Source organism: Alligator mississippiensis, chromosome 3 (genome assembly GCF_030867095.1).
Source record: "Alligator mississippiensis isolate rAllMis1 chromosome 3, rAllMis1, whole genome shotgun sequence".
Taxonomy (NCBI): Eukaryota; Metazoa; Chordata; order Crocodylia; family Alligatoridae; genus Alligator; species Alligator mississippiensis.
The window spans coordinates 256775873-256795863 of record NC_081826.1 but is presented as its reverse complement, the minus strand read 5'-3'; the positions used below and the strand labels follow the sequence as shown (position 1 = coordinate 256795863).

The 19991-nt window shown below is 41.8% G+C and overlaps 1 protein-coding gene across 2 annotated transcripts in view; it reads right to left on the bottom strand.

Annotated features, from left to right (window-relative positions):
- The window catches only part of SCAMP1 (secretory carrier membrane protein 1), an 82230-nt gene that overhangs the window by 6182 nt on the left and 56057 nt on the right, over positions 1-19991 (bottom strand). For both annotated transcript variants that reach the window (XM_019482161.2, XM_014594782.3), the window contains 3 exons: positions 14635-14794; positions 9406-9507; positions 4667-4784 (listed from right to left, as the gene is read on the bottom strand). In XM_019482161.2, the coding sequence (XP_019337706.1) occupies positions 4667-4784; positions 9406-9507; positions 14635-14794 (380 nt within the window). The remainder of the gene's footprint in view (positions 1-4666; positions 4785-9405; positions 9508-14634; positions 14795-19991) is intronic.

Sequence of the window (19991 nt, the reverse complement as noted above, 5' to 3'; positions counted from 1 at the left end):
ATAATAGGATACCAACTATCAGATCAGAAATCTGCAAAATATACGAAGTTGTAAGGAATTGATCATTCATCTAGCGGCAGCAAGAATTACAACTGTGAAAGCCTGGAAGAGAAGTGACAACCCCTAAAATTACTGACTGGTTTCAAATAGTTTGGGAAATTTGAGTAATTAAAAAGTTGTTCTATCTTATTAGTGGTCTACAGGGAAGAAAGAAAACAATGCTTACTTGGAAATCTGCTGACAATTTTTAGAATATGCTAAAAAAAAAAACATTCTCCTGCCTCCAAATCAGAAAATTTGAGAGACTTGTTTGAATGGTGAAGGAAAGTGCAAATTCTATGAGCTTACAAGGTTCTTTGGGTAAATCCAATATCTTTTGTTAGACTAGCTTATTGATATCTGGTATCGGATTCACCCAAAGAACCTTGTCTGCCTATGTCCTTAGACCAACACAGCTACAACCTACACCTCTGAATTCTATGAGCTAACACTCCAGAACAGATTTGGAATGATTTTTAAATTTAAATTTAAAAGCAGGGACAAGTAGAAAATAGTGAACTCTGCATGATGTCAAGCAGAGTTCTAGGAAAAAGAAGGAGTAAATTATTACATAAAGTTGAAGAAACATTGATTGAAACAAAGCAACTGTCAAGAGACTGAGGAGAGAACACAAGATTCCTGTGAACACTGAGTTGGGTCAAGACAGCACTGTTAACATGTCTTGCCCCCCCCCCCCCCAATGTGCAGCAGGGTCCTCCCCCCAGCAGGAAAGAAGCCTCCGGGAAGTTGGGGGGGCAGCACTTTAATGAGAGCCACTTTAATTAACAGTGCCCAAAGACTATCCAGCCCTGGGCAGCCTTGGGCTCAGGCAGCTGCCCCCAGCCTGGGGTTGAAAGGCAGGGGCTGCAAGTGGCACGGGACACTTTTACACGTGCTCCAGGAGAGGGGAGCAGCACTTTAATGAGACTGGATCCAAGAGCTGTTCTCATTAAAGTGCCGCCGTGTCTCCTGTATCAGCATCCCCATGCTTAGAAAGGGCAGTAGGGGCACTTGAACTAAAGCTCATTCAACAAGATTTATTACTAAATATTGCTTATTGGATCTGTATTGGCCAATAAGGCTGGTTAACAATTGGCTGTCAGCCAAGAAAACCTTTAAATTGGTGCAGCCCTATAAAATAGTTCCCTTAGATTCAATTCCTGGCATATTCAATATACACATGGAGCTCAGATTCAGTAAGCATCTTCTCCACAAAGCTTTTGGTGTCAATAAAGGCAGTGCCCCTTTGGATTAGCCAAGCTTCACTTTACACTTTCCCAGTCCTGGTGCCTTCAGACTGCTCTACACCTTACACTTTCCTGCCCAGTGCTCCACAGCATGGTTCTGCTAACATGCATCAGTCCCTGCCTAAAAAGTCTTTTTTCTAAATTAAAGTTAATCAAGGTCATAATAACGCACAATGATTAACAAGCAACCTTATTACAGAGGGCCCTTGTTCATTTCTCTAGCTAGCACTGATTATTCCATTAAGTAGTTACTGAAGTGCATTTTATGAAGGTACACAGGAAGGAAACAGAATAATCCCATGCGCCAAGGCTGTCAAAGATCTGGTCTCCTGAGGCCTGTCACCCAGCCCCCAGTGCTCCCTCTGAATGAGCTGATACATGTGGTACGTGCTGGACCAAACGTGCAGTTTGGAACATGTACCACACAGTGCCTGCTCCAGAATCTGCACTACATATGGTGCCCCTCCCAGCTGGTCCAGGACACATGCCCACACAGTGCCCACTCCTGCCTCTCCACAACCCACATGCAGCATGCTGGAGAACGCACTTTGTGTGGTGTAGTGCCAAATCAGTAGTGCAAGTGCCACACACAGCATGGGTCACGGAGCAGGCACTGGGCATGCAGTTTCAGACCAGGGGAAAGTGGGTGGCACTACACGTTGCAAGTCCAAGGGTGGGTGTCACGTCCTAAATCCAACATGGCAGTGGTGGGAAAGGGGTCCGTGGGCCCAATCTGGCCTGCAGCAAGTTTGACATCCCTGCCATATGGCATATCATGTCCTAGTGTAATATTCAAAAAAAGTTCTCCCTACTGATACCTCAAAAACCTACAGAAATTAAAATTGCACCATTCCTCTACAGGTTATGAAGGTCCATTAATCTGGACAAACAACAAGTTAAAAAAGTGGAACTGAATCATATTGCAACACACTTTACATAAAGTAAACTAGCATTAGGATTCATCCACTGTATGATCAATAAGCATCTGTCAAATGGCAGAAAAACTGTATAGATATAACCAGAATGCAACAGACAGGCAGGATAAGAGAAAAGTGAAAACTTAAAATTTCTTCTGCACCTAAGTTTAGTGCAGAAAAATGGTCATAGTCTTAAAAACAGGGAAGACACAGCCACTGGGATTTCTTTCTACAGGTTATACCCAATTGTCTTTCCAATTATCAGAATGACAGAATTCTTTGGGAATATGAGAAACCTCCAGAAGAGCATTAATCACTTAAAGATAAGTTCAAAAGTATTATCAGAACCTAACCTTGTAAGCCCTGTCATATCTGAGCACACAATTTTTGGATAACAGAGTCTATGTTTTTTCTGTTCACAAGGCATAAACAAAAAGGAAGATTCTGAATACATATTCCAGTTAACTACTAGTTTTTGCTGGCCCTTCACAACTGTTTTCAGACTAGACTATATTGCACACTTTTCAAGTCTGGGTACAGTTAGCTAAAGACAAGTTATCCACTTTTCAAGAGCCCTACAGAACTTCATTTTCCATTAACTTCAGTGACAGCTAAAAGTTACTTAGCATCCCTGAAAATCAGGTTTCCTGTTGAATAGCCTGATTAGTCACCCCATGTTTGAAAACTAGTGTGGCATCTCCATGCAGTCCCCTATCCTTCTCAGTCCCCTTACTTCACCTGTGGTTGTGTGTCCCACATTGTCACCAGAGGCAGGGGTAGCAAGCAGAAACTAGAAGACTGAGGAAGTGGGAGCCTGGAGATCACAGTAGCAGCAGCAGCAGCAAGAGAGGGATAGAGGTGCAGCACCTGTACCAGAAACTTGGAGCTACAAGTTAACTCCTTGGGGTTGCTTGTGACCCACAAGCTGCCAATGGGACAGCCCTATTTTACCCCATGGCAGTTTTGCTCATGGCATTTCAGTTTGTTGAGTACAAGTACTTTGGAACTGTAAAGGCTCCTATCTTTGTGGTAACTCCAGCAGAGAGGAACAGTGTCTGCTGTTTATTAGAATCACACCAGACAGAGTATTTTAGTATAGCCAATAGGGCTGCGCAAAATTTCACCCAGCGTTTTGTTTCAAAGCTGTTTCGATGTGTTTCAAGCTTGAAACAGTGAAATTAAAACGAAACAAAAGCCTTTGAAACAAAACAAGGGAACTCTAAAAGTTTCAAAAGTTTCCAAACATTTTGAGTTTTGAAGCCAGAATTACTGGCTTCAGCACCAGTCCCAGACAGCAGCACCTGGCTCATCTCATACTGCAGGCAGATCAGGGGCTCACCCGCACCCCTGGGAGTGCTGCAGGGGCTATGTTGGAGTCCTTCTGGGGATAAGTGCCCCTGATCTGCCTGCCAGATGACAAACTGGCGCTGGGCACAGCCTGCACCCAGTACCAGGAAGACTGCTGCTGCTGCTGGCCCCAGGCAGCAGCACATGGCTCCTGTCACCCCGCGTGCAGATCAGGGGCATGCATCCCTGGGAGGACTCCGGCACAGCCCCCGCAGCCCTCCCAGGGGTGTGGGTGAGCCCCAGAGCTGCCTGCCTGCTGCATTTTATGATTCCCCATTATACCTTATGGGCGTAACAGCGAAACAGTTTTGACAGAAACAAAATGGAACAGTGATTTCAAAACGAAACAAAATTCAACAGGAAACACTGTTCTGTCGAAGCAGAAGTCGAAGTGGAACGATGCTGTTTGTCACAGCCCTAATAGCCAACGTTAAGTGGCAGCAAAGTCAAAAGAGCAAATGGAAAAAACCTGTACAGACACCAACATCACATGCTAGTCACTTGCCATCACATTGTAACTTTGGCACAGTGAATATGCACAGACATACTGACATGATTTTAAGAGCTGAGAGGGAAAAACCGATTCTGCACACCCACAGAGTAAAGTTTCAAATTCTAATGCTAATAAGCAAAAGAAAATGTCTGTACTACACTGCTTTTGGTGTCTGTTTTTTATGCTATTTTGCAGCTGGTTCTATTAAGAGAGATTCTAAAAATCAGCAGACTGTACTAGATAAACTATGAGTAAGTGACTATAAGCAAGACAAAGCAGAAAGACACCTGCAAAAGTATCACCTAAACCTTTTTACAGTATTTATTTGAATGTAAGACACCTTTAAAAACAGAATATTTCTTCTAAAAGCTGTTAGCATCTTAAACTGAATTAAACCCCAAACAGTGAAAAGGTGTCACATACATTACAGCAGCTGCATCACTGTGCCTTATTAAACTGAAAGAGAATTTTAAGTTTTATACAAATTTAAGAGTGAATACTGTCATTCGAAAGAACATGATAACAATTAAGATACAATAGTTCCTCTAAAGAAGAAATGACCACACACCTCAGGGACACTGAATGAAGTGGAAATGTGAAGAAATGAAAACAAATAAACTTACCTTTTTAAACATAACTAGTGAGATCACAGCAGAAGCTGTGAAAAGTGCTGCTATGATTATCATCATAATGCCAACAGGAATACTCTCATTAAGACCAGTGAGAGATGAAATCCATCCACTAAAAAATAAACAAATAAATGAAAAAAACTTTATCATGGTGCACAATACTAGTGAAGCCAAAGTATATGTCCATTTAAGGGAGCATTTTTAACTTTCTGGTTCATGCATCCTTGGAAAAAAAAATGGAAATTATAAATTTGAGTATGTTTGAGTTTCTTACAGTAGTTTTAAAAGCTTACTTCTTAAATTATGTCATCTTAATATTTGTATTCTAACATCCAAAAAACTGTCTTTTAAATCAGGAAATAGAAAGCTGTTTGTCTAAATTTTCATAACATTCTGCAATTTTCCTCCCAAGAAAAGCTTTAAAGAAGTACCATCCTACATAATAATCTGATTTTTTTTAAACCACCAAACAACTGACTTGGCCAAAGGGTATGGACAGGCATGCAATATGAAAGCCAAACATTTCCAGCACCCTGGAAAGGCAACAAGGGGACTATACAAAGGCAGGGATGCCACTGCTTGACCCATCTTGGGAAGATCTGGGAGGATCCAAGCTGGGAAGGGAGGGTAATTTCCTCTGCAAGGGGCACCCAAAACCATGCCAGGGGCAGAAGGCAGTGGTGTTCCCACTTGAATCATCCTAAGGAGCTGTGCTGCTGTTCAAAGGACAGCAAGCCACACTGCTGTTTGAACAGCCCTAGGATTCTTCAGGAGCCTTCATGCAGCAGCAGGAACTGGCACCACAGCTTAAGTCCTGGCAGCAGGGTCCCTGCAGGGCTTCCTGTCAGCATGCCACTGGGTTGGCCATCAGGGAGCCAGCACCTCTCCCCCTCTCCTTTGGAGACAGCAGCAAAGTGTGTCCTAGGGACCCTGAAATAAGCACACAGACATTATAGGTAGTACAAAAAAACCCTCTCTCCATAGAAGTTGCTGGTTAGAACAGCTAACCATTTTATGGCAGGACAGCCAGTTTTGTTGCCTGAAAAGTCCATTTCCACCCATATGCTATCTTTCTGTGCTAAGAAAAGGGCATGTTTCTTTGCACAGATGTGATGCTTGTTGGCAGCCTAAATCAGAGCTGCCCTACTGGTGTTCTTGTAGGCCTGCAAGGAGTTAATTTGTGGTCTGTGAGCTCACTCCCACTGCTCCCTGCATTGTTCCAGCTGCAGCAGGTTTCCTCAGGTTTCTACTTCCTGCCCCTGCCACAATGGGGCTGGCTTTACACAGCCAGTGGGCTGGAGGACCCTACAGCCCTAGAGCTGAAAGTGGTGCCAGGGTGCCCAGTGCAAAGTGGGGGGCAAACTACAGATGTTTGCTATAAATGGATACATTTCCAAAAGGGATTGTGCCCAGGCCCCAAATTAGAAAATGCAGAATAAAGATTAAGCTCATAGAAACCCTGACAAGCAGAGGTTATGAGCATGACCATGGTTGAGTAGGACTGATTCGCTAAGGGAAAAAACAGGGGTTTTTGTGTGCATCTGCGTAAGTGCCTTTTGTTTCCATGGATAAGTGCTTGCTTATAAACGTGCATCTTCACTCTGTATTTCTTCTTTTCAGAAGAAATTAGTTTTGCATATTCGACCTGGAGGGATGCGAGCAGTGGAGTCCCCCAGGGCTCGGTCCTTGGGCCCACACTGTTCAATTTCTTTATTAGTGACTTGGATGGGGTGAAAAGCATCCTGTTTAAATTCGCGGATGACACCAAGATTTGGTGTGAGGTGGGCACGCTAGAAGGGAGGGACAGGATACAGCTGAACCTGGACAGGTTACAGGGGTGGGCAAATGAAAATAGGATGGGATTCAATACAGACAAGTGCAGGGTGCTGCACTTGGGCAGTGAGAACCAGCAGCATGCATACCTATAGGCTGGGGAACTCTCTTCTTGAAAGCACAGTGGCAGAAACAGATCTCGGAGTCATTATCGATTCCAAGGTGAATATGGGCCGCCAATGCGAGGACATGGTCAGTAGGGCTAACCGCACCTTGTCGTGCATCCACAGATGCATCACAAGCAGGGCCGAGGAGGTGATCCTTCCTGTCTATGAGACACTGGTCAGGCTGCAGTTGGAGTATTGCATCCAGTTCTGGGCGCCGCACTTCAGGAGGGATGTGGACAGCACTGAGAGGGTCCAAAGGAAGGCCACTCGCATGATCCGGGGACAGTAGGGCAGACCCTATGAGGAGAGGCTATGGGACCTTAACCTGTTCAGCCTTCACAAGAGAAGGTTGAGAGGGAAGCTGGTGGCCATCTATAAACTTATTAGGGGGGACCAGCAGGCAATGGGAGAGACCCTGTTCCCCCAAGCGCCTCCCAGAGTAACAAGGAATAACAGCAATAAGTTGTCAGAGTAGGTTTAGACTAGACATTAGAAGGCACTACTCCCCAGTTAGGGCAGCTAGGATCTGGAACCAACTTCCAAGGGAAGTAGTGCTGGCTCCAACCTTGGGGGTCTTTAAGAGGAGGCTTGACAATTACCTAGCCTGGGGTCATTTGAGCACAGTTCTCTCTCCTGTCCGGGGCAGGGGGTCAAACTAGAAGATCTGCAAGGTCCCTTCCGACCCTATATCTATGAATCTATGACCCTGAGACAACTGTTTTTCACAAAAATGGGTGGTTCAGTCCATAATAAAGGGGATCCCTCTGATCTATATCTAAGAAATCATGCTTTGCCTGCCTTTCATGCATCCTGAGGCTTGCAGCCAAACCTGGACTGCACACCAAGCAAAACAATGAGACAGTCAATTTCATAAACATTACTGCCTACTGTGGTCAGAACAATCAGAAGGTGACTGGACATCTGTAGTCCACTCTGACTTAAACTATCATTTAAATGTCCTTTTAACATTAAGTTTGTAGCAGAAGTCTACACTAGACCACCACTTTTTACACACAAAATCTGGTATAAGATAATCACTTGACCAGAGCCTGAAGTTTCAAAGCAAGGCAAAAAACACATTAAACTATACAGAACTTCATAATTATTTCATAATAAAAGAGTGGCTTTTTACACAATGGTTTAAACTGTACTGTGCACCACAAAACCAAATGCAGGGGACTGTAGAGCCATTAGTCTGATTCAGCTGATTGAGAGCAACTTGAAACAGATATACCTTATCTTTCATTCTGATTTTAAAAAGACAGAAAAAGGAGATTTTTGAGAAAGGCATTAAAAGGGTCTAGATGGACCACACTACACTAACCCACAGAACCTTTTCTACTTCTGAGTATCTTCGCTGGATACTTTGGGAGTTTTTGCTTCTCAAATTACCAAAGGATCAGTTGACCGCTACAGTCCAGTTACCGCAACGGCAACAAAAAGCTGTGGTATTGGGCCCCAGTGGTGATTAGACTGGTTTATATTCAGACATGCTATAGGTATTAGAAATGCTGTGGCAGGCCTGACTGCCATTCACAGGGTAGTTCAGGTTAACACCAAACCTATTTTGACATGTGCTATATGCAACTTTGGTATCTTAAATTCTGTTCTGAAGCAGAAAAATCAAAAGTTAAGGCAGGTTGTGCAAGTTTTCAGTGCACAGCCTAAGTTACATAAGGTGCACGCAGGCAACTGGCATAACTTAGCGTCACAGATGGCAGAAGCCATTTGCTAAATTCTATTGATTCCTAAAACATCCTTTTAGACCCTTCATACAAATCTGAGAAAAGCTTCTCAAAAAGTCCTGCACATTATAATTATTAATAACTCCTGCCCCATTAGCAGACCACTAGATTAGACATCTTGAATAAAAAGACCTTAAGCAATGCTCTGAGATTATGGAGCAGCTTGAAATAAGCTTTCAGAAAACTAATATGGCAGACTATTGATTACAAAAAGAAGGTAAGAGCCTTTTTCTGATGGCATTAACAAAGGAAGCAACTAGCAGGTTATAAACAGCAGCAACTGCTGGTGCACAACTGATCAGAGAAGGAAGGGCATCTTGCATACCATCTAGTACCTTAATAAAAATGCTTACAGCTGGGGAGTTCTTCTCTATTCTTTGCTGAAAGCAAAAGTCCCAAGGATGAAAGGTAGACTGAAAGAAGCAAACAAGTTCTTTTTACAAGTTCAAAACAATCGATTTCCTAGTAACCTGACCAGTTCTTTCTGAATTCTGTAAGTCAGCAGACAGGATGCAGGCCAGGAGACAGCAAGATACCTAACTTGTTTTTCTTTTTTTACATTGGATTATATATTAATTTAAATGTTAGACGCACCAATCCAATTAAATATCCAGTAGCTGTTCAACTGAATCGTAAGTGAAAGTTACATTAATATTATAGTGTTGATCCTGAATAACATAACAGCCCAGTTTTCATGATTTCTTAGCTTTATTTTCCTATTACAAATACAAGGCAAATAGCATGCATATATGAAGTCACTAGGATACAGATGAGACACTGATAAAACTGCAAAAATCAGGGGCCTCTGGTAAAAGGTAAGAAATTTCTGCCCAACATAAAAAAAATTCTTTCTAATATAAAAAATATTCATCTCTTCAGGTACATTTGGAATAAAATTTTCCTATACTAATAAGGTTACTGCTGAAAATGTTATAGAATGAATCACTTCAATTAAAATATTTTTTTCTAAATATGCCTTTGTACTGTAGATTTAAAACAATTTTGTTCTTTGATATATACCGTACTACTGGGTAAAGCTAGCACTTACCAATTACCCCAGCCTTGAAATCCTGCAGCCTGAAGTACATGTACAGCAAACTGACAGATGTACACAAAGAAGAAGACAAAGAATCTGAAAGAACTGTCACTCCTGAAAGAAAAAATGTTAAAAGACGTTGGTCAGAAAACAACTACAGTAACAAAATAATTTTTCTGAAATATTTCATTGATTGATTTCTGCCATATTTATGCACCAAAGAGGTAAGTCTTTTATATTTTCATAGGGTTGTTGGTTATAGTTGCGTTGATCCAAGGACATAAGCAGACAAAGTTCTTTGGGTAAATCTGAAATCTTTTATCATCACCAAAGAGGTGGAAAAATTGTTCTTTGCAAGCTTTGTGCCTGAAAGCTTGCAAAGAACAATTTTTCCAACTGTTTAATTGGTACAATAAAAGATATCACATTTACCCATGGAGCCTTGTCTGCTTATATTCTCATATGAATACATAATATACATATATTTATCTGTAAGTATGCGTATGTGCGTATGCACACATGCTCTCGGGGTTCTACTCCAAGAAATTCTTCTTAACAAGGGTCACACAATTCTACAGATGTACTTCTTCCCCATATGTAGATCAGTGGTTCTCAACCTTTTTAAACTCAAGGTACTGCTTGGAAAGTGGCAGCTCTTAGCTTTCATTGTTTTGACAACAGAAAAATAGAGCAATTCTTCTGTTGTGAAAAAAACTCTCAGAAAGATAACAACAGGGATACTTGCTTTAATACTATGGATTCCCAATTGAAATCTCCAAGTTTATTTTGTGAATCATGTTTGCACATCCAACGACTAAAACTGAATGGCAACCTGCAGCACCCTTAAAAGAATCCCAAGGCACCCCAGGATGCCATGGCTGGAAACCCTCCCCCCTCCCCCCCAAAAAAACTGATTTAAATTCATACTGCATCTGCTTAGTGACAAAAATATGCTTTTACCACTTTGGCTGCCTATAAAGCACTGGACCTGCAACATAGCTGAAAGGGGAAATAGAGCCTATTCCTTCCTGTGCATTCTCAATGCAACAAGACTGTAGAACGCTCTTCTCTGGCATAAGTTTTAGGACAGTGAATGTGAAAGGAAGAACTCAAGACTGGAGTTTGTAGGACTGACAGCAAAGGGAAAAACCCACCACCTTCCACTTGTAAAATAAAAACCATGATATGGAGTTAAGATGTAGTATACATAGAATGCCAGAGTGTACTTGCTGTATAACAGAAAAATGGCACTCTCATAATAGACCCTAATGGGACTGGGCAAAAAAACTGTTCTAAGAGTGCTTGCTATAACAGTTAGTTAATTTGCTGCATCATAGTAATGAAAATAATTGGGTCCTGTTACTGTGTTTATTAAACACATGGGTTTATCATCATGTACTGTATTTCTCCTGTATTTTCAGCCACAGCTGTGGAATCACTTGGCAAAAAATCCCAAATACTTTGCATACTCTGTCTAGTCTACCAGTTTATATGCAGAGTCTGAAATGAGGACTAAAACCAGAAAGCAAAGCAGCCCTGGTTCTAAAAAAGTATCAGTATTCCTCAGGAAGAGCTATGGAAATTGGTGACGTTTGGGTGACAACAGAAGATGGAAAAAATATTACAAGAATCAATCAGAAATTAATGCCTCTTCGCTTCCCCCACCCCCAGTCAAATATTGAAAAAAAAATTAAACTTTCACAAAAAATTGTATATCATTGCTTGAACACACAGCCAGATTTCAACATAGCCTCCTGCTCTGTCAAGGCCCTTTTCTAGTGGTGAACAACATTATACAAGGGTCAGTCAGAAAGTAATGCCTTCTCTATGTGGCACTAGTAAGGCCACAGCTGGAATACTGCATCCAGTTTTGGGTGCCGCATTTCAAAAGGGAAATGGAAAACCTTGAGAGGGTCCAAAGGAGGGCTACTCAGATGGTTAGAGGCTTGCAGGAGAAGCCCTACAAGGCGAGACTGAGAGACCTGCAAGAGAAGGCCAAGAGGGGATTTGGTAGCCATCTACAAATTTATCAGGCGCCAGGTGGGGGGGGGGGGGGGGGTGCTGACAGCAAGGAATAAGAGATGCTCTGTTTACTAGGGCATCCCTTGGAGTTACTAGGGAAAAAAAACGGTCGCAAACTGACAAAAGCAGTTTTAGATTAGATTAGACATCAGGAAGAACTTCTTTATGGTAAGGGTTACCAGAATCTGGAACAGGCTTCCAAGGGAGGTGGTGCTCTCCCCTACCTTGGGGGTCTTTAAGACAGGGGTGGGCAATTATTTTGGGCAGAGGGCCGCTTACTGAGTTTTGGCAAGCCGAGGGCCGCGTGACAGGCAGCCCAGGGCAGATTAATATTAATTTTCTAAATTTTTTAGGGGCCCTATGGGCTAAACAGAATGGCCTGGCGGGCTGCATTTTGCCCACCCCTGCTTTAAGAGGAGACTGGACAAGCACCTGGCTGGGGTCACCTGGCCCCAGCACTCTTGCCTGCCCAGGGTGGGGGGTCAGACTGGATCTATTAAGGTCCCTTCTGACCCAAACATCTATGAAATTTTTAATCTCCCAGGTAAGCCATGGACATAGAGAGCATTCTTTTGACTTCTTGAGTAAAGGGAGCAACAGTAAACCCAGAGGTCTATGTCACGCCCTGAAAAAGCCATTATACTGCATACAAAGAACCCATCCTGACAGACACGGGATTAAGATGTTGCTTCTATACAACAAAACCTGTACACACACCAGCATGTACACTACAGAGGCCATCTGAATGGACTGGGCTGCCCCAGCATCCATACAGCCTAAAGGGTGGGTACATTATGTGGGAGACATTTGTGGGATGACAGTAAAGTGATAGAGGTTGCATGACTATGGCTGTGCAACAAGGACAAGGAGTTTTTTTACAATGTTGGGATACATGCTCGAGTTCACCAGTGGAAAAAAAAACATTAAGACAGAGAATGAGACTATGATGAAAATTTGCTGCATGCTCAACAATGATGTACAAGTTCTCTGTGCAAATTTAATATACTGTTCATTAATATCTGGCTGAGAATAAAGAACAGGAGGTATTATCTCTGACTGACCCTGGCATCCATCATCCAACCCGTCTTGTTTAAAGTAATATGTTACTTAAAACTAGACTGGAGAAATGAATGTAACAGATGCATAGGATAGGTTGCATAGTAAACACATTTGTCAGGAACTGTTTTTTACTATTCAGCCTACATTTTCCCCTTTTTAAGATTCCTTCCTACTTCTACACAATTTTTCTCCACCTTTAGTCTATTAAAGCATCCACAGATTTACATTAATCAGTTTATCATTAAACAAACCACATGTTTATACTTTATATGTTTATCTGTTTCTCTTTATACTTTCTTCATGAGTAGGAATCTACCTAAACTGTGGGGTACTTACAGATGTTTGTGGGTATATCATAAAGTTCTAATTCCATGGTCATTTTGTGGTGGCCCCAACCCTCAGCACTGATTGGTGGAGAGGCCCCATGCCTCAGTGCTAATGAGGGGGGGGCAGACAACAGGGTGGCCACCATCTTGATTGTTGGCCACCCTTCTTGGATCCCTGCCCCTTGGCACTGACTGACACAGAGGTCCTGGCAGGGGAAGGAGGGAGCAGCCACCATCTTGTCTGCTGCCTTTGCGCCACCCCACCAGCCGGCACCTTCCCCTCCTGGCACGGAGAACTGCTGGCTCCTACTACGGAGGCAACATTTTGCTTTTATTCAGTTTTTCTTTTTAATGATTTTGCAGACAATCATATATTTTGTAATTTGCACAAAATCCATGAAACTGTAAATTAAGTAGGTCTGTACTCACAAGTCAATTCCTTCAGCTTCCTGATGATTTCTGCTGCTTCCTTACAAATTCCCTTTGGGTTCTATTGTATTCTATATAACAAAACAACTCTATTACATCCGATTTACCTATTCTGTTTTCTACCCATGTTTTCTTTCCTTAATTCCTTCCTATTGGGCTAAACAGGGGAAAGTACATGACAACTTCTTTCTGGCTTCTTCAAACTGCAAAAGACATTTCATAAAGCAAAGGATACAAAAAGAAAATGGGATCCTCAGCAGAAGTGCTAGAAAAGGTGACTGGAAAAGCAAACACCAATGTCTGTCTGGGTCTGCAGGCAGCCCTATCAATTAAGCAAGGAAAGAGGATACCTTCTATCTAAGGGATTAAACTGCAGATATTAACGGTCACTTATTTCTAAACCACAGCATCTTCAGAGGAATTTAAGGTACTTTAACTTCTGTACATTTAATAACATTAATTGAATTAATTAAAAATTACTCAATTGATCTGCATTTCCTGAGTGTCCCATGTAAACAAGTCCTTAAATCATGAAAGTGTTAAAAAGGAGCCCAAATACAAATCACAGGTATCTCCTGATCCTAAGGCCATGCAAATGTTTATTTTATACAATCTTGTTTAATGAAAAATTCAAAAACATTCAATTATGACACTACTCCATTTGGAAAGATGCCACTTTAGTTATCAATTACATTATTATTGTAAGAAACCCCTAAGCCTGAACAATAAAATCTTATTTGTCAATTTATCTTGCATATGGATTTGCAGATTGACTAACCACAAAAAAGTAGTCAGTGGTATAATCCAGTTGGATGCTATTCCCTATATTTGCTCACTGAATAGACAGCACAGGTGATTCATATATTAGGATGGAAATAAATGAAGCTGCATTTAATATTTTTAGCAACATTTTAGTCTGTTGGAAAGAGCAGACCTATTGATAATGTTTGACTGCTTACAATTTGAATTTTATCAAGCTTATTCAGGAACTAAGTGTTAAGTCAGTGCTTTAAAATAAAATAAAAAAAAAAAATTCCGAACTGTTCAGGTCTGACAATCATTTCAGAGAAGACAGACTACAACATGAGGGGAGTTTTCCCCCAATTAAGTCCAACTATCCCAACATCATGTTACAGATTTCCTGATACCTAATCAATAGGAGTAGCCCATATTTACATTTAAAGTATTATTTTTAATTATCGACTTCTAAAAATAGCTCTTCTTCAAATTTACACTCTGAATGGATAAAGCGAGTTAATACAAACATACTATTTGCTTCTTATGTTAATGATGATGATTCTAGTTAACATCAGATTAAATTTAGTGAAGTTGTATTTAAAGATCAACACGTCAGCTTGTACAAGGTGTACTTTAAAAACATTCAAAATCAGATTAATGCAGTTACCTGAAGGCTCCATAAAGCGGTCTGTACCAGCAGACAAATGAACAAGGTGTAAAAAGCAAGAACCAGAGGATACTCAATCCAAAGTCAACCCCTCGTCTAGGATCAACACAAAACCAGGCCAAACACCCAAAGATATTTAGAAAGAGTGTCACTGCATGGACTGTAAAAACAAAACAATTAATTTGTATTAAACTTTGTATATGCAGAAAATAATTTCAACTGCTTAAGTCAGTGGTTTTCAACCTTTTTTCATTTGCAGACCCCCACAAATAATTTTTGAATGGAGGTACAGACTACTTTGGAAATTTTGAATGGCGGTTGGATATTTGAATTGTAAGTGAGTGCATTCACATACTTTTGATTGATCATAGCTGTCTTTCACAGACCCCTTTAGACAGCCTGCATACCCACAAAGGTCCACAGACCACAGGTTGAAAACCACTGATTTAAGCAATACTCATGTTAAGATCTTTTAAACAGATAAATCCACATTATTCTTATATCAACATCCCATCTCTGTAATATGCCAGTCTACTTGTTTTACAATTTGCTAACTTTAGTTAAGAAAGAACTCCGAGTGTAAGTTAGTACTAGGCACATACAGCATGGACAAAAGTTAGCTTTCAAAAATATAAAACATTAAGCCCGAGACAACAGATAGCAGGATTACTACTGCGAGTGAACTTCTGCAAGCTCTCTCAACTGCACTAGTTGGCACTTCTACAGTAATTACTGGATATAGATATTTGCAGATACCATTTTATGCTGTTCAATTACTTCCTCTGCAAGGCAGACCAGTAAATATGCATAAGAATATCAGCTGCCCTATAATTAGATAAGCTGAAGGCCTATGATGTCATACTTATTTTTTTTAAAAAGCCTTCTTATAAACTATATTAAATTCAGGCTTTTTTTTTTTGTATATGCTTGTAATGCTTTCCCTTCACGTAGCAAACTCTTTTCACTAAAACGTTAAGGTAGCTTTTCAAATAAAAAAAGCAAAATAAATTTCTAATGCAAATGTATTTCACAATGATACAAAACTATGAAGAATAATGATGTAAGTTAATTCATACTGTAGGTACATGTTTGTTTTGGGGTTGGGTTTTTTTGTTTGTTTTTTACAATAGGCTTGAGAAATCTCTGCCATTTTACCTTCCCTCTCAGCTCTAAAGCTTCCAGCACTCTAGTTTACAAAAGCTATTAGATGCTAGACCTCTATGCTAGACTAAATATATTAGAGCAACATTATGACTCAAGAATTAATGAAAATGTATTTAAGATTATTCCAGAGAAAACACAGTGAGTAACAGACATTATAACCCTTCTCCCCATGCTGCCATGGAACGGCAACATTGCATGCAATGGTATTGGTTTCTAGAGCAGCAATTCTCAACCGGGGCACCTTGAGATCCTTTCAAAGGGTGCAGCAATGTTAGCACTGCTAGGTGTACAAACATGATTCACAAGATAAACCCAGAGATTTAAATAGGAATCTATAGAATTAAAAAACACATTCCAACTTTCTGTGGTCTTTTATTTTATTTTTTTAACTATAAGAAGTGGAAACTAAAAGCTCGCACTTTCCAAGGGATACCTCAAGTCTATCCAGGCATGCCTCAAGTCTAAAAAGGTTGAGAAACACTGTTCTATAGGCTAAAAAGACACCATACTTGTGTCAGTTCAGCATTGTTCAGTGACCAATTCAAGAACAATTTTGCCAACTCGGGAGCCTTTTGCCACTGTGGATGCTATGAAAATTAAAGTGACATGGCATTGTCATATCAAACAATACTGGAGAGTATCTTCAGTTTTTTCCCCTCCAACATGTTTTTTCCTAAAATTCATGGAAATATTTAATGTTTACATTAGCATTTGGCAAACTGCCTACAAAACCTTATGGCTCTCTAAACCAGTTAGTCTCTAAGGTGCCATCCTGCCCTGCCTTCTGCCCAATTGTTATGTTATATTATTGATTATGGCATGCTATCAGCCTGCCAGCTCTTCAGTAGACAAGCAAGTGAAATGCTTAAAGTTCTGTTTTTGTTCACAGTTACTTAAAATATAATAAAAATAACAGAAAAGAACTGTTAACTGCACTCTCCTCTGAATTAAAGAACGGAAGTATTCACAGCTCCTTTATCTTGCTCTGCAAAGGTCCCCAAATTTCAAGTTAGTCCTATTTCTAAAACACGCAGGCACAAAACTGACTATAAACTCATAAAACATTTTCATTTATGTATGCATTATTCTTTTTTTTAATGGAAGTCTGAAAAAAGTCTTGCGCGTTTCAAAACTTTTATATACATATCACAAAGAATATAAACCCAAGTCACCACTACATATTCTTCAATGGATACAAGAGTTTGCAGACAAATTTCAGGACCTGAAAAAAGTGTACTATTCTAGTTACCACTGGAAGACTCTCTAAAGCTAACAAAAGCAACTATCACCCATTTCTGCAGAGTTGAACTTTCAGATAAAAGTTCAATTTATAACCATTGCAGTGAAATCAATGCAGAAAGGAGCTGAAAACAGTTTAATTATCTCTGCTGATGATCACAGCAGTAGCAGAGTGAAGCTTAAAATATACTGGTCCATTCCCCACAATTTAAAAACTTGTGAACTGAAACTACAGAATCATTTCCATTATACCACTGCAAGTGACCTAGATTTTCGAGTAGACGCTGCCATTAGAACAGCGGTGGGCAAAATGTGGCCCACAGGCTGAATCTGGCTCAGCGAAAGATTTGGTCCAGCCCACGGCAGGTCCCCTGGTCCTCCCTGGCCCAGGCACAGGGGGCAGCCTAGGCCATAGCACACAAGGCTGGTCCCGCTACCCCCAGGGCGTGCAGTGGGGCTGGGGCAACGCAATGGCTGGACTCCATTTCCTGGCAGCCCCAGTGGCAGCAACTCCTTCCAGCTGCCGCAGCCACCAGACCGGCCTCACTGCCCGGCCACCCCAGCCCGTCTGCCCTGCACCCACTGCTGGGGATAGAACGTCCACGGTCAGGACACTTGGTTGGGCAGCTGAGATGGGGCCACAGGCAAGCGGGGAGCTATGTCTGGGAGCAAGACAGGTGGGCAGGGCCAGGAAGACCCCAGGATCTTGGGGTGGTGACATTGTGGGTGTGCGCCCAGCCCCACAATCAGCTGTCCATACAGCCCTGCAACAGGCGTGCGTTCTGCAAGCAGGAGTGCGCAGGGAACAGATCACAGCTCTGCCCCAGCCCCACACTGCCACCACCCCAAGACCCTGGCCTTGGCCCCAGATGCAGCTCCCCACCTGTCCATGGCCCCATCATGTCTGCCCACCCACATACCCTGCACACACAGATCTCAGCCAGTCTCCATGGAGACTCCAGGATTGCAGGACACTGAAAGGATGGAGCTAGGGCTGAGGCCATTCTGCAGGTAGGGACATGCAGGGAGCAGATCACACTTCTGCCCTGGCCCCATGCTGTCACCGCCCTGCAATCCCAGAGTCTCCATGCAAGCAGGGCACATAGCTGGATCAAGGAGATGGGGCTATAGCCAGGCAGGGAGCTGTGTCTGGGACTGGGGCTGAAATCCTGGGGTGGTGACAGTGCAGGGCTGGGGCCCAGGGCAGAGCCACAATCCGTACCCTCCATGCCCCTGCCCATGGAACTGGTGCCCACTGCAGGGGTGTTCAGGCAGCGGATCATGGCTCTGCTCTGGACCCCAGCCCTGAGCTGTCATCATCCCACATCCCTGGCCTTGTCCTTCCATCCCACTCCCAAACACTGCTCCCCACCCACCCAGGGCCCCATCTTACACAGCACGTTTTAGTGAACTATTGGGAAGGAGGGATAACACTGATCAGGACCAAATAATTGGCCATCCCTGTATTAGACCCACCAATGGTCTCTTCCTTCTACTTCTGCAAGCTAAAAATAGGCATCCAGACACACAGGCAGCATTACCATCAGACTTCTCAAAAAGCTCTTTTACTTCTTTTTTCTGTCTGCCTCCAATTTTGATTTAGGCAATAGGTAAATTTAAGCTCTTTATAATAGTTTTGAGGACCTTTTCCCTAATTTAGCTCTTTGAATTTAGCCCTGGTAACTAAAAAAAAAAAAAAAAAAAAAAGATTGCCATCAGATAACCAAAATTAACTATTACTCAACTACAAGGCATAGTTGTACCAGCTATATTAATTTTGTTCTACTGTTAAAGAAACTGGTCCATTTATGCCAATAACACCCCTGCATGTGAACACATCTTTGGTACTCAGACGCAGAAGGAAGTTAACAAGAGGCAAAGGAGAGCAGCACACTAGTTTCTCCACAGTAACTGCATGTGCAGTCCTTGGTAAAGGAAAGTTAATTCAAAGCTAGTTACTCCTCTTTCATGGGAGGCTAAACTTCCCTAGGTTAGCTCTTATTTAACTGACTCCATCAAGGCAGTTACTGTGGATCAACTAGCTTGAAATGGACCTCTGCTACCTTTTGCCCCAGGGCAATTTGTTCACTGGCACATATAATTAGTTTATAGAACTCTACTGGGCAGCAGAGTCCTTATTGGACGTGCACCTCAACCATAATTAATGCTGTACCCCTTTCAAACACCAAGGCCCCCCAAGTAAAGTATCTTGCACTACTGCTGCCTGATCTATACCTAATTTTGAGCATGAACAGAAGATTTCACTGTGCAGAATAATCTATCTGCTATCTCTGATGAAGAGAATACCCTAAACATGCTGCCAGCAGGTTGAGGGAAGTGATTCTTCCCCTTTATTCAGCACTGGTGAGGCCACATCTGTGAGAACTGTGTTCAGTTTTGGGCACCCTGCTACAGAAAGGATGTGGACAAATTGGAGAGTCCAGCAAAGGGCAGCAAAACTGGTGAGGGGGCTGGGGGAATGCGACTTCTGAGGAGAGGCTAAGAGAATTGGGTTTATTTAGTATAGAGAAAAGGGGACAGAGGGGATTTAATAGTTTGGAAGAAAAAATAAAACAGTAATGAATATTCTGATTCTCATCTTCTTTCCATTCTTCCAAGTATCTTCAGTATCTGACAATTTTTAGAAATCAAATCTCATAAATGGCTCAAGAGAGGGCAGGGTGGTACCTTACAGACTAACTGGTTCAGAGAGGCACGAGATTACTAGGGTTTTGCCAATCTGGATAATACACTTCTGGTAAAGTACACTATACTATACAAATCTTGCTTTTTGCATATTCCCTGGGCCAACACAGCAAAAACACCACCGCATTTATTTACCATTTTTCAAGATACTAAATCTACATCTACTTATAGGCAAACTATTTTACATGCATAATATGTGTAATTAAGGCTATATGTCTTAAAATGTAAATTCTTCTGTAATTGGGAAT